The sequence below is a fragment of the Anastrepha ludens genome, chromosome 4 (assembly GCF_028408465.1).
Source record: "Anastrepha ludens isolate Willacy chromosome 4, idAnaLude1.1, whole genome shotgun sequence".
NCBI lineage: Eukaryota > Metazoa > Arthropoda > Insecta > Diptera > Tephritidae > Anastrepha > Anastrepha ludens.
In genome coordinates, this window is record NC_071500.1 from 33,588,480 (window position 1) to 33,600,912 (window position 12,433).

Genomic DNA, 12,433 nt, shown 5'->3' on the forward strand with positions numbered 1-12,433 from the left:
CCTAGTACATAAGTAAATACTCGTACATAACTGAATTTAGCTTTTGGCAAATTTTTATTGTATTATTCGAGAAAACATTAGATATGTGGTTTTTAGAATTGGTACTCGACAATATTCAAAACTACTTGCAAGTGCTTACAAAAAATAACAAAAAACAAGCAAAAACAATAACAAAAAAAAAAGCAATGGCACGAAAGCAACAAGTGCGAACACAAATCTTCACAACACTTTAAATTATTGGCTACAATTTTCGCTCTAATACCGCTGACCTCAACCATGAGGTGGATTTGAATTTAATTGGTTTGGTTTTTGTTTACGTTGTTTTTTTTTATAAGCAATCGGTTTAGAACCAAATTCAATGCCAATAAAATGAAAATTACACTTGAAATTTTGCATAATTTGACAAGCGAATGTATTATCGGTTGCAGACAGAATGACGCGACGCATCGTAAGAAAGTCAGACGTACATAAATATTTACATAGCGAAATTTGCATGTACAACGTATTCGGATGAAATGCACTCGATACGAAATGTCATAAAATTTGCAGGCGAGACAAATGTAATCTTCGAAATTTTTTCGTTTTGGCACCTCATAGAAAAGTTAAGTGAAAATAAATGATACTAAGTGGGTCAAATACACCTTTAATAATATATTTGTTTTCAAATACTGCATAAATGCTTATGTGCAATATACTCAAAATTACTTATATGCATATGCAGATAACCGTAAAGATATACTTCTCACATAAAGTAAGCCAAGTCGGCGTGCACCAAGTGGGTCATTGTAGTGGCAATAGCAGGTAATTAATGCTTAACAGCTGCGTTAACTGAGACGATCGATGGATGGGCAGGCAAACGAAGGTGCTATTCGTTGAATGTTTACTTCAGTCCCACCATCAAATGACCTTGCAAATTTTAATTATGAGTTCTTTTTGCAATACGTATATGCACATCTCTATGTACATACATAGTTTGTACGTATGTATATGAAGGCGCAAGCAAACGCTTATTGGATACCACATCCCACGCAAAAGACACAATACACCGAATTGCAGCTATTGCGCAGCATTTAATTAAGTAAGGAAATTACTTTTCTCTGTACACAGATGTATGTACGTATGTGTGCAGTGCATGCAGACAACCGCAATGTGATAAGTATTTCTTGAAATTATTTTACTCTGAGCGCGAAACTAATTAAATAACTTTTACTTTTAATGACCATCCACTTAAATGTATGCGCTACGTAAATTTCTTGGTTTATATACGGCATGAATGATATAAAAGTTAAGGAACTCAAAGAGAAATGCAGGAAAAGAAGTAAACACGTACTACGCAGTACTGTCTTCGGCAAATTCGGTTCATCGTCTCATAACGAAATGCCGCCAATGGCGTTTGAATTAGTTATTACCTGATTGCTCGTGGCGTATTTTAAGATAAGTATGAAGGAATTGCGGATGACGCGGTAGCTGAATGGGTTCGTGCGTGACTGCCATTCGGTCGTGTCCGGTAGTGCCCTGGACATCTAATAATTGACAGGATTTTTTCTAATAACGGTGGCCCTTCGGCAGACAATGGCAAACCTCAAAGTGTATTTCTGCCATGAAAAAGCTCCTCATAAAAAAAAATAGTTGACGTTCGGAGTCGGCTTGAAACTGTAGGTTCCCTCCAGGTTGTAGGTTCAAGACTCACACCATAAATAGGAGGATGAGCTCGACTAAAACGCCAATAAAGGGTGTAGGTGCCAATTTTTAAGAGTTTAATACAAAACAGAAATATTATTGGAATGAACTTTTTTTTTCTATTATAATCTTGGTACTAATTTCGTGGCATTTATTTTTTAACTATGATATCCGGTATATGTCCGCCGCGGCTACAAGTTACCGAGTTCATTCGATCAGTTCAATTTTTGACTACTTTTTCCAATAAATCTGACCGTATGGCGTCACTGGTAGATTGAATATCGGCTTCCAATGCTTCCAGAGTTGCTAGTTTGTTGGCATAAACCAATGACTTAACATAGCCTCATAAAAAGTAGCCGTTTAATCGCACGAACGAGGGGACTAAGAACCAGTCTTGGGAAGAAATCTGTTACAACATTTATTTTGCAATAAATCACTTGTTAAGCGCGCTGTATGGCACGACGAAGTACTCTAAAGCGTTTTTCAATAGGTGCGCTTCAACTTTTTTCCGATAGGGAGGGGGAACGACGCAATATTTTTTATTTTTCCCTTGTCATTTGTAAACTTCATTAGTATACATTTCATCATGGAACGCTACACACTTGAGCAACGATTGCATATCGTGCAAATTTTTTATGAAAATAATAGTGCAAATTTTTTATGAAAATTTATAAATTAAAAAAAAAAATCATCTTCAGTGATGAAGCTCACTTTTGGCTCAATGGCTTTGTCAACAAGCAAAATATGCGTTACTAGGCAGAAAGCAATCCATACGTGATTGATGAGGCACCGTTGCATCCCGAAAAAATCACTGTTTGGTGCGGTTACATGCCGGCGGCGTAATTGGCCCATATTTTTTCGTTGACGAGAACGATCGCCACGTTACTGTGAATGGAAATCGATACCGCGACATGATAAACGATTATTTTTGGCCGCAATTGAATGGTATGGACTTAGACGACATGTGGTTTCAACAGGACGGGCCACAAGCCACACAGCACACGCTACAATTGATTTGTTGAAGAGTAAGTTCGATGAGCGCATTATTTCCAGAAATGAACCGGTCGAATGGCCGCCGCGCTCGTGTGATTTGACGCCTCTAGACTATTTTCTTTGGGGTTATGTGAAGTCATTGGTCTACAGTAACAAGCCGGCGACGATTTGTGAGCTCAGAGCCAATATTGAACGCGAAATTGCTGGAATTTCGGCCGATTTATGCAAAGGAGTGGTCGAAAATTGGGTTCAACGATTGGACTTCGTAAAACGTGCACGCGGTGGTCATGCAAAAGAAATCGAATTTCATACTTAAATGTATATGTTCAAACTCGATAATAAAAAAAAAAATAGTTAAAAAAGTCAAACCGTTCGTGTTTTATTCAAAAAAAAAAAGTTGAAGCGCTCTTACTGAAAAACGCTTTATTAACTATAAACAGATTTAAATTATTCAAAGTAAACTTCAATAATTTATAAGCGTTGTTCTGGAGCTGCAAACCTTCACTGAACAGAGATGTCAACACAGTCTGCCCCTGTCAACTGCCAAACCATAGTTATCGATATCGATAGTTCTGATACAGCTGCTAAAAAAACACTCGATTTACATATATATGAAGAAATTGTCGGCAGCTCTTATTTTATGCTGGGTAAAAAATGCAAGATGGTTCCATGTGTAGAAGTTCACGCAAGTGGGGAAAGTCACTGAATGCCATTCCCTTGGGAGTACACCCAGAGCGATTCTTCTGCACACGGTCTAAGCAGCTCACAACTTCCGGGCTTCGCCCAACTATCCTCTGGACAGCTCCCGAACAGCCGTTGTGAGAAAGCGAAGCATGCCAGGGTATCTGCTTGTGCGATTTGGGGCCCGCCACGTAACAATCACCCCCAATGAAAAACTACACAGAGCCTGCTTGCTCGAATGACGACCTCTGTAAACGTACTAAACAATCGGCCAAAATCACGTAAGCGGTTATCTCTTAAAACAGGTAGGAAATGACAAAACAAAAGCATAATAGCAGAAAAGAATATCTTCTATTAGGCATGGAGCACGTAATGTCATAATGTGCTTAATTGTCAGGTTGTTAATATCGTCGCCTTAGTATAACAATAGCCTATGTGCTCATAGGCTTTTATTTTTTTATTGAATTTTTGGATTCTCCACCGTCGATTTTATATGTGGTCAAAATTTTGTCAAATTCTAGTTCCACAAAGTGGGTCAAAACGTCAGTCAAAAAATAATAAATATTTACAGACATAACGAGATTTGAGTGAGAGCTACTTTCGACAAAAAGTTTGAAATTCATTTTCTCAAAACATCAAAAAATTTATAGGCTATTTTATTACTAAGGGGACGGTATGTCGAGCGGCGGCAAAGCCGATGGGACACTGAATCGAGTGGCAGATGGCCGGCGAGGCTGATTCCTACAATAGGTAAATGGGTTCAAATGAACTTTGGGCAAGTGGACGATTTCATGACTCAGTTACTCTCGAGCCAAAGATATTTCCGGAAATACCTATACAGCATGGGTAAGGTAAGCCATATACTGCGAAGCACCGAACGATGCCGCTGTACACACGTTCATTAATTGCGACAGATAGCTCGTGGAAAGAGATGCTCTGAGGGAGCGGATTGGCGACATCGCGCTGACCAATGTGATCAGAAAGGAGCTTTTTACACGAGGATAACTGAAATGTGGCTAAAAGATACGTTGCAGGCGTATTACGGAGAAAAAAGATAGAACTCTGTGCTATACAACAAAGCGAAGCCTCACAGACAGAGACATAAGAAGACGAAGCTTAAAGCATGAAGCTGCACATAGCACACACAAGCATGGTGGGTCCAGACGTGGGTGAATAAAACTTGTCCATTTCATGGACGTCGTGCTAAGCCCTGCCGAAGTAATGCAGAAAATAGTCCCAGGTAGGGGATTTTCCCCTGAAGAGGAGGGAGGGTTGTTTTAGTGGCCACACCACACGACGCAGTAGACCACGATCGCTGTGAGGCACCCACATAAACAAAAAAAAAACAAAAAAATAATATATATCGACCGAAAAGTGAGTATGGAAAACTACCTTCTATTTTGTAGCATAATAAATAACATAAAACATTTTGTTTTTTCTTCAAGAGACGTAAAACCATTTACATGTAACCTCAAGTGATTGTGCATATTCTGCCACAAATTATTTGCTTGATTGTTGTTGCTATTATTAAATGCACTATTTCCTATTGTATAAAAATAAAAAAAAATATATTCTACATATAAATATATGTATATTAGGGCGGGTCAATTTATATGGAATGATTTTTTTTAACACCATTTCTAACATATTTCGATTCCACAATAAATTCTAAGAAAACCAAATCCATTCGATCATAGCTCTTACCCAAATTAAAAAAAAAAATCTGCCTTGATTAATATGAACATAGACAGATAGGGAATTATGACTGTGGAGCTAGAAAGTAGAAAAAATACACCTGGTGTGAAAATACGTTGTTAATTAAAAACAAAAAATTATCAATCGGAAAAAAATTGTTAAAATAACTCGTAATTCCGGTAATAAGAAAATCGCAATAACTCGCATTTCCCGGAAGCACTAAAATGTTACGAGTTATCGCGATTTTCGTATTATCGGAATAACGGAAACGCGATAATGCGTAACACTTTGATGCTTCCGGGGAATACGAGTTATCGCGATTCCACTGTAATTTGCTTTGTAGCGTCACATAGCGGCTCTTCAAATAAAAATTAAATATCAAAAATAGATTAGTCGTGCCAAAAAATCCTCCTTTGAATGAAAAAAAAACATTCACAATATTTTCAATAAACTTCATGTTAACTTCATAGTAATTAAAGACAGTATCTTTTTTAAATTGCTGAACGCAAAACTGTTTTCAGTGCTATGCTCAAATGAACTGTTTTTTTTATAATTCTATATATTGTAGAATCCGAATTTGCTAGGAACGTAGTCGAGAAACAAATGACCCACCCTAATGCATGTAAATATCTATACAAAATATAATATAACCCACTAAGCATGTGTACTTACCTCTTTTTCCTTTTCTTTCTCTTCCGCATCGTTGGCCGAATCGTGTCGTTCTGGATCAAGATCCTGTAAATGCAAGAAAAAGAAAATGATAATATTTATGTGTATACATGTATAAGTTGGCATTTTGCAAAATATTCGGAATATACAAAAAACGTTCAAAAATTACAGCAAATTAATCAACATCAACCGCGTGTGAACGTAAATAATAGGACTATGAATAAGTTCGTGCGGTTTTACAACAGATGGCGTAACTTGATTATTATTCCATCGATCCACATTTCCAAACATTCATTGGAGAGCTACTGTCGTAAGGCACAAACGTCAGTATAAGTTTTTTATTTGAAGCGTAAACAACAATATTTTTACCACACTTGAAAATGTCGAATTTCGTGCCAAATAATGTGTTTTTGCGGGGAATTCTTCTTCATTATTTTAATATGAAGAAAAAAGCAGCCGAAAGTCATCGTATCTTGGTGGAAGTTTATGGTGAGCATGCTCTATCTGAGCGAACGTGCCAGAAGTGGTTTGCACGCTTTAAAAGTGGTGATTTTGGCTTGGAAGACGAAGAACGCGAGGGTGCGCCGCCAAAGTTCATGGATACCGAATTGGAGGAATTGCTCGATCAAGATCCGGCTCAAACGCAAGAAGAGGTTGCAAAAACTTTGGGAGTTGATCAATCAACCATTTCCAAACGTTTAAAAGCCATGGGAATGATCCGAAAGGTAGGCCATTGGGTGCCGTATGAATTGAAGCCAAGAGACGTTGAACGCCGTTTTATGGCATGCGAACAACTGCTTCAACGGCACAAAAGAAAGGGTTTTTTGCATCGAATTGTGACTGGCGATGAAAAGTGGGTCCATTACGACAATCCAAAACGTCGGGCAACGTATGGATACCCTGGCCATGCTTCAACATCGACGTCGGCGCAGAATATTCATGGCCTGAAGGTTATGCTGTGTATCTGGTGGGACCAGCTGGGTGTTGTGTATTATGAGCTACTGAAACCGAATGAAACGATTACGGGGGATGTCTACCGACGACAATTGATGCGTTTGAGCCGAGCACTGCGAGAAAAACGGCCGCAATACGCCGATAGACACGACAAAGTTATTTTGCAACATGACAATGCTCGGCCACATGTTGCACAAGTGGTCAAAACATACTTAGAAACGCTCAAATGGGATGTCCTACCCCACCCGCCGTATAGTCCAGACCTTGCGCCATCCGATTACTATCTCTTCCGATCGATGCAACATGGCCTGGCTGACCAGCACTTCCGTAATTACGATGAAGTCAAAAAATGGATCGATTCGTGGATTGCGGCAAAACCGACCGAATTTTTCACAAAGGGAATCCGTGAATTGCCAGAAAGATGGGAAAAAGTAGTAGTAAGCGATGGACAATATTTTGAATATTAAATTTGTAACCATTTTACGTCAATAAAGTTTCAAATTTCGAAAAAAAACCGCACGAACTTATTCATAGTCCTATTACAACCGACGCCCAATGAATTTCCGAAATTAAAATTGGCAATAAATTTTAAGCGGCGCACACGAATATTTTGCAGACCTTCGCACTTGCAGATTAATTGCGTTTTAAACAAGTAAGGAAGTGTAAAATTTGGTCCGAACCCGCGCACATCTAAGTAAAATTTAAATATAACTGGCTGTTAATTTTTGGAATCAAAGATACTCATAGACAATTAGAGTTATATCTAACCGTCATCGCTTATATATATATACGAGGCGGTTCAATAAGTACCCGTGTTAAAAATGATGACACCATTTTTTCAAATGTTTATTTTTTTTATTTTTTCACGTAGTTCCCTTTTAGAAAGATACACTTCTACCAACGCTCCGGCCATATTTTCATGCAGTTTGACGGCTACAACTCTGGAATGAATGTGCTAATGCGTTATCGCGGTTAAACATCACCTTCTTTTTCGTCAAATGCGGCCGTGTCTCTTTCAATTTTTTGTGAAAGCGATTCAATAACTCACTGTAGTATTGCCTAGTGATCGTTCTTCCTTTTTCTAAACGATCCATGAGGTGACGTCGTTCGCATCCCAAAACAATCATCGCTATGACCTTTCCGGCCAATGGGACTGTCTTAACAAAATTACAATACCTTTGAAGACAAGTGCGAGCGGGTATAAATATCTTTTTATCTGCCATTTTAAATGTTTTCGTTATTACAAATGGAAATTTAGAAATATATTGTAGTATTCACAAAAATTTGATTTATGGTACATACCTAAATTATTTTTAAACTATTTTAATTCTTTAATTTAAAATTTTATTTTAATTACGTAAAAACATGTCTAAGTATTGTGAAAATAGTCATAGTCATATATATGTAAAAGGTTTTCCAATAAGTCACTTTTGAAGCTGTCTTTTTTGATATTTGACAAGTAGAAACTACGCCATTAATAAAAATGGAACGATCCACGCTTAAACAACGCACTGAAATTATTAAAATTCACTATAAAAATGGTGAAAATTTGGCAGAGTCGGTTCGTAAAACTCGAACATTTTTGGGTTATCGTGAAGCACCTTGTCGGATCGCAATACAGAAATGGGTGAAAAAATTCGATATGTTGGGACAAGTTAGTGATGTGAAGAATAAACCCCGTGTACGTCGCTCAAGAACAACCGAAAATCGAAAATATTGCTGTTGTAGCCGAAAGTGTTTAAGAAAACCCAGGTTTGTCCATTCCTCGTCGTTCTTTGGTCATTATACCGCATTTTGCATAAAGATTTGGGTCTTAAGGCTTATAAAGTCCACTTAACACAAGAACTCAAGCCGGCCGATCATCTACAATTTCTTGTATTTGCTGATTGGATCGTTGAAATGCATGAAAATGATCCGGAATTCCATCGAAAAATCATCTTGAGTGACGAGGCCCATTTCCATCTCGGTGGCTTCGTCAACAAGCAAAATTTTCGGGCCTGGGGCTCAGAAAATCCAAGAGTTATTGTTGAAAAGCCTCTCTATCCTCAACGTGTGACTATTTGGTGCGGTTTATGGTCCGGCGGAGTCATTGGACCTTACCATTTCGAAAATGTAATGTAGCTGGAGCAACAGTTACGGTGAATGGATTGCGCTACTGAGAGAGATTAACGATTTTTTATGGCAGGAATTGGATGGTTTTGATCTGGACAACGTTTATTTTCAACAAGACGGCGCTACGTTCCACACAAGCAACGAAACCATTTATCTTTTACGGGAATAACACCTCTTATTGGAAAACCCTTTATATATAATAAATTGGCGCGTACACCATTTTGGGTGTTTGGCCGAGATCCTCCTCTTATTTGTGGCGTGCGTCTTGATGTTGTTCCACAAATTGAGGGGTCTCAGTTTCAAGCCGACTCCGAACGGTAGATATTTTTTACGAGGAGATTTCCCATAACAGAAATACAGTGGCTCACAGCTTATTTCGTGTGGCTGTATGTTAAACTAAAGAATTGTAAAATTATTTTTATTTGATTTACTTTAAAAAAAATTTAAATGCACAATCAAAGATAAATTATTTCTAATTACAAACATGTATAAATGCATTCAATTTTTTCTGCTTTAGTAGAATATTTACAACAAAAACAGAATACTAGGTAAATTGACGTCACAGCTTATTTCGTGTGTTCACTTTTACCGTTATCGGTGCCAGTAAACCGGTTAGCAATTATAGAAATTTGTTTTGCATAGTATATTAGATTATATCCTTATTTAGTTTACACATTGAAAGTAGTCGGTTGTCCAGCTTAATTTAAAAATACCGTGATGGGTCGTCGTACGTCGATTGAAAGGCGCGAATTAGTGATTACGCATTACAAAAATGGAAAGTCGCAGAAAAAAATTGCTGAAATTGTAAGTTTAAGTACTTCCACAGTACAGTACATTATTCAACGCTTTTCTCGTGAAAAAAGAGTGGTTGACAAAGGCCGCCAAGCTCCAAACAAAATTTTTACAGAAGCTGATGAAAGGTGGATATTAAGAAAAATTAAAAAAGACCCACGAATTAGTGCGCCAGCTTTTACAAAAGAGGTTGAAAAAGTACTTGATAAGTCATGTAATCCTGAAACAATAAGAAGAATTCTGCGCAAAGCTGATTTTCATGGTCGTACAGCTCGAAACAAACCGTTTGTTAATGAGCATAACAGAAGATTAAGGGTGGAGTTTGCCGAAAACCATGTTAATAAAGACCAAACATTTTGGAATGACGTTATTTTCGCCGACGAAAGCAAATTCAACCTCTTTGGTTCCGATGGAAAGTCTTTCGTTTGGCGTAAGCCCAACGCGGAGCTGGACCCGAAGAATCTGCGTGGTACAGTAAAACACGGTGGGAGCCATGTAATGGTTTGGGGCTGCATGTCAACAGCTGGTGTCGAAAACTTGGTTTTTATCGACGAAATTATGGATTTATTTATTTATTTGAATTTATTAAAAAATAATTTACTACAAAGTGCTGAAAAATTAAGCATTCGGGACAGGTTCAGGTTCTATCAGGACAATGATCCGAAGCATAAGTCGGAATTAGTGCAACGGTGGCTTATATGGAATTGCCCTCATGTGGTAAAAACGCCAGCACAATCACCTGATCTCAATGTAATTGAGAATTTATGGAATATTCTGGATCAAAAAATTATAAAACATAACATAAGCAACAAACAAGATCTAAAAACAGCATTGCAAGTGGAGTGGGAGAAAATATCTCCTGAATACACTGGAAAACTTGTTAGCTCCATGCAATCCCGGTTAAAAGCTGTATTAAAACAAAAAGGCAACCCTACAAAATATTAGATTAGTAAAAACATAATAAATTAAAAAAAAAAATCATGTTTTTTCTAGTTTGGTTAAGCACACGAAATAAGGTGTGACGTGGATTTTCTTATAATTTTGATTTTGCTGTAAATATATTATTTAAGAAGAAATAATTTAAGTTTATTTATGTATGTTTGTAACAAGAAATAATTTATCTTTGAATGTACGTTAACGTTTTTTTTCTAAATAAAGTTTATACAAAAATATTAAACTTTTTTATTTTGATAAACGGGCACACGAAATAAGCTGTGAGCCACTGTACACTCGGAGGTTTGCCATTGCCTGCCGAGGGGCAACCGCTATTAGAAAAAAAATGTTTCTTCATTTTGGTGTTTCACCAAGATTCAAACCTACGTTCTCTCTGAATTCCGAATGGTAGTCACGCACCAATCCATTCGGCTACGGCGACCGCCGTCATAGTCATATATTGATTATATTTATAAATTTAAAATTGTTTGAGCTGTGATGAAATACAATTGCATTGCTTTTGAATAGATGAAATGATAATAAGTTGCGACCAAATGCAGTTTGTTTGTGAAGTTCGGTTCAATTGAAATTGAGGCATGATTCAATAGTAAAAGGTTGTGTAAAGTTTCGCAATTGATTTCGGATGCTACTTAACCTATTGATGCAATTTGGAAGTAAGGGAAAACTGTTCTTTTTTACTTTGTTATTCTCTCCGACAGGCAAACATTTATATGGTGTCACTGATTAAATTAAATCTTCTTCAGTAATATACTTACATCCATATCGATATGTACAACGCCGGTGGATCTTCGTTTTGGCTTTCTTCTTCGCTGTATAGCAGATTGTGCAGCCAAATTGCGATTGTCGTTTTCTTTGTCGTTATCTAAATATGGAGAAAATTGAAAATTTCCTTAATAAAAATAGAAAAGAAACGCAATCAATACCTTTATCCTCATTAGCTTTAGACGCCGAAATAGCCGTGGAAGCTGTAACGGTAGCTGTTGTTGTGGCTGTGGTTGACGTTGCAGTGGTAGCTGCTGGAGTAGTTGAGCTGCTGTTGCTATAAGTATTACCAACTCCAGAAGTGAGTCTTCGACCGAAAATACCAACACTTTCGCTCTGAGCATCGTTGCTTAGCAGTGTGGTGGATGTACTGGTATTAGCCGGCGCAGAAACGGGTCGTCCAACTGAATTCAGCGATTGATTCGAGGAATTCACTGCAATGGCATATAATTTTGTATATATGTAAAGATTTACAACTGCCTCACAACTTACATGAATTACTATTGATACGACGTTGTGATATGGTTGACGATAAGTTGGCGGCGGCAATAACAGCTGGTGCACTTGGTATGATTGTGCTGTTATTTGGGGGAAATGTACTCCCGCTCGATGCATCTTCCAATTTGAACTAAATTTAGGATTATCCAAAATTATAATTAACAATTTTGCTTAGTACAATAGTTACTACTTTGATTGCTATGTGAAAATAAGGCTACAGCAAAGTGTGTCCTGATTGTTGTGTCAACAGTTCGGAGCCGCACTTTAACCCAGAGGTAGTAGGTACGTGTATGTATGTAAGTAAACAAATTCTTCGGGAGGGTGATAAACGTTCTACAACACAACTATGTTGATAGGTAAACGGATACACAGAACTTTTTAAGAGAAGAATGTGTGAAGACGCAGCTACTGGTTGCAGGAATGATTTATCTACTTAGTATTGTTTTTTTTGCGTTGTTTTCCAATTGTAGTTGGTAAGTTAAGCGCTTTTGAAATTGTAAAATTAATATTTTTAACCAAAACCATATTAATGAATAGAAATATTTAATACTTTTTTTTAATTAAGTAAACAACTCTTAAACAGAATAATTGCTAATACCCATAAAATGAATTGATGGGAGTACACTTAAGCTTTGCCAGATTT

General features: G+C 37.3%; 1 protein-coding gene across 20 annotated transcripts in view; it reads right to left on the bottom strand.

Annotated features, from left to right (window-relative positions):
* The window catches only part of LOC128861555 (protein phosphatase 1 regulatory subunit 12A), a 124,383-nt gene that overhangs the window by 45,620 nt on the left and 66,330 nt on the right, over nucleotides 1–12,433 (bottom strand). For all 20 annotated transcript variants that reach the window (XM_054099786.1, XM_054099774.1, XM_054099775.1 and 17 more), the window contains 4 exons: nucleotides 11,785–11,920; nucleotides 11,454–11,726; nucleotides 11,286–11,392; nucleotides 5,722–5,784 (listed from right to left, as the gene is read on the bottom strand). In XM_054099786.1, the coding sequence (XP_053955761.1) occupies nucleotides 5,722–5,784; nucleotides 11,286–11,392; nucleotides 11,454–11,726; nucleotides 11,785–11,920 (579 nt within the window). The remainder of the gene's footprint in view (nucleotides 1–5,721; nucleotides 5,785–11,285; nucleotides 11,393–11,453; nucleotides 11,727–11,784; nucleotides 11,921–12,433) is intronic.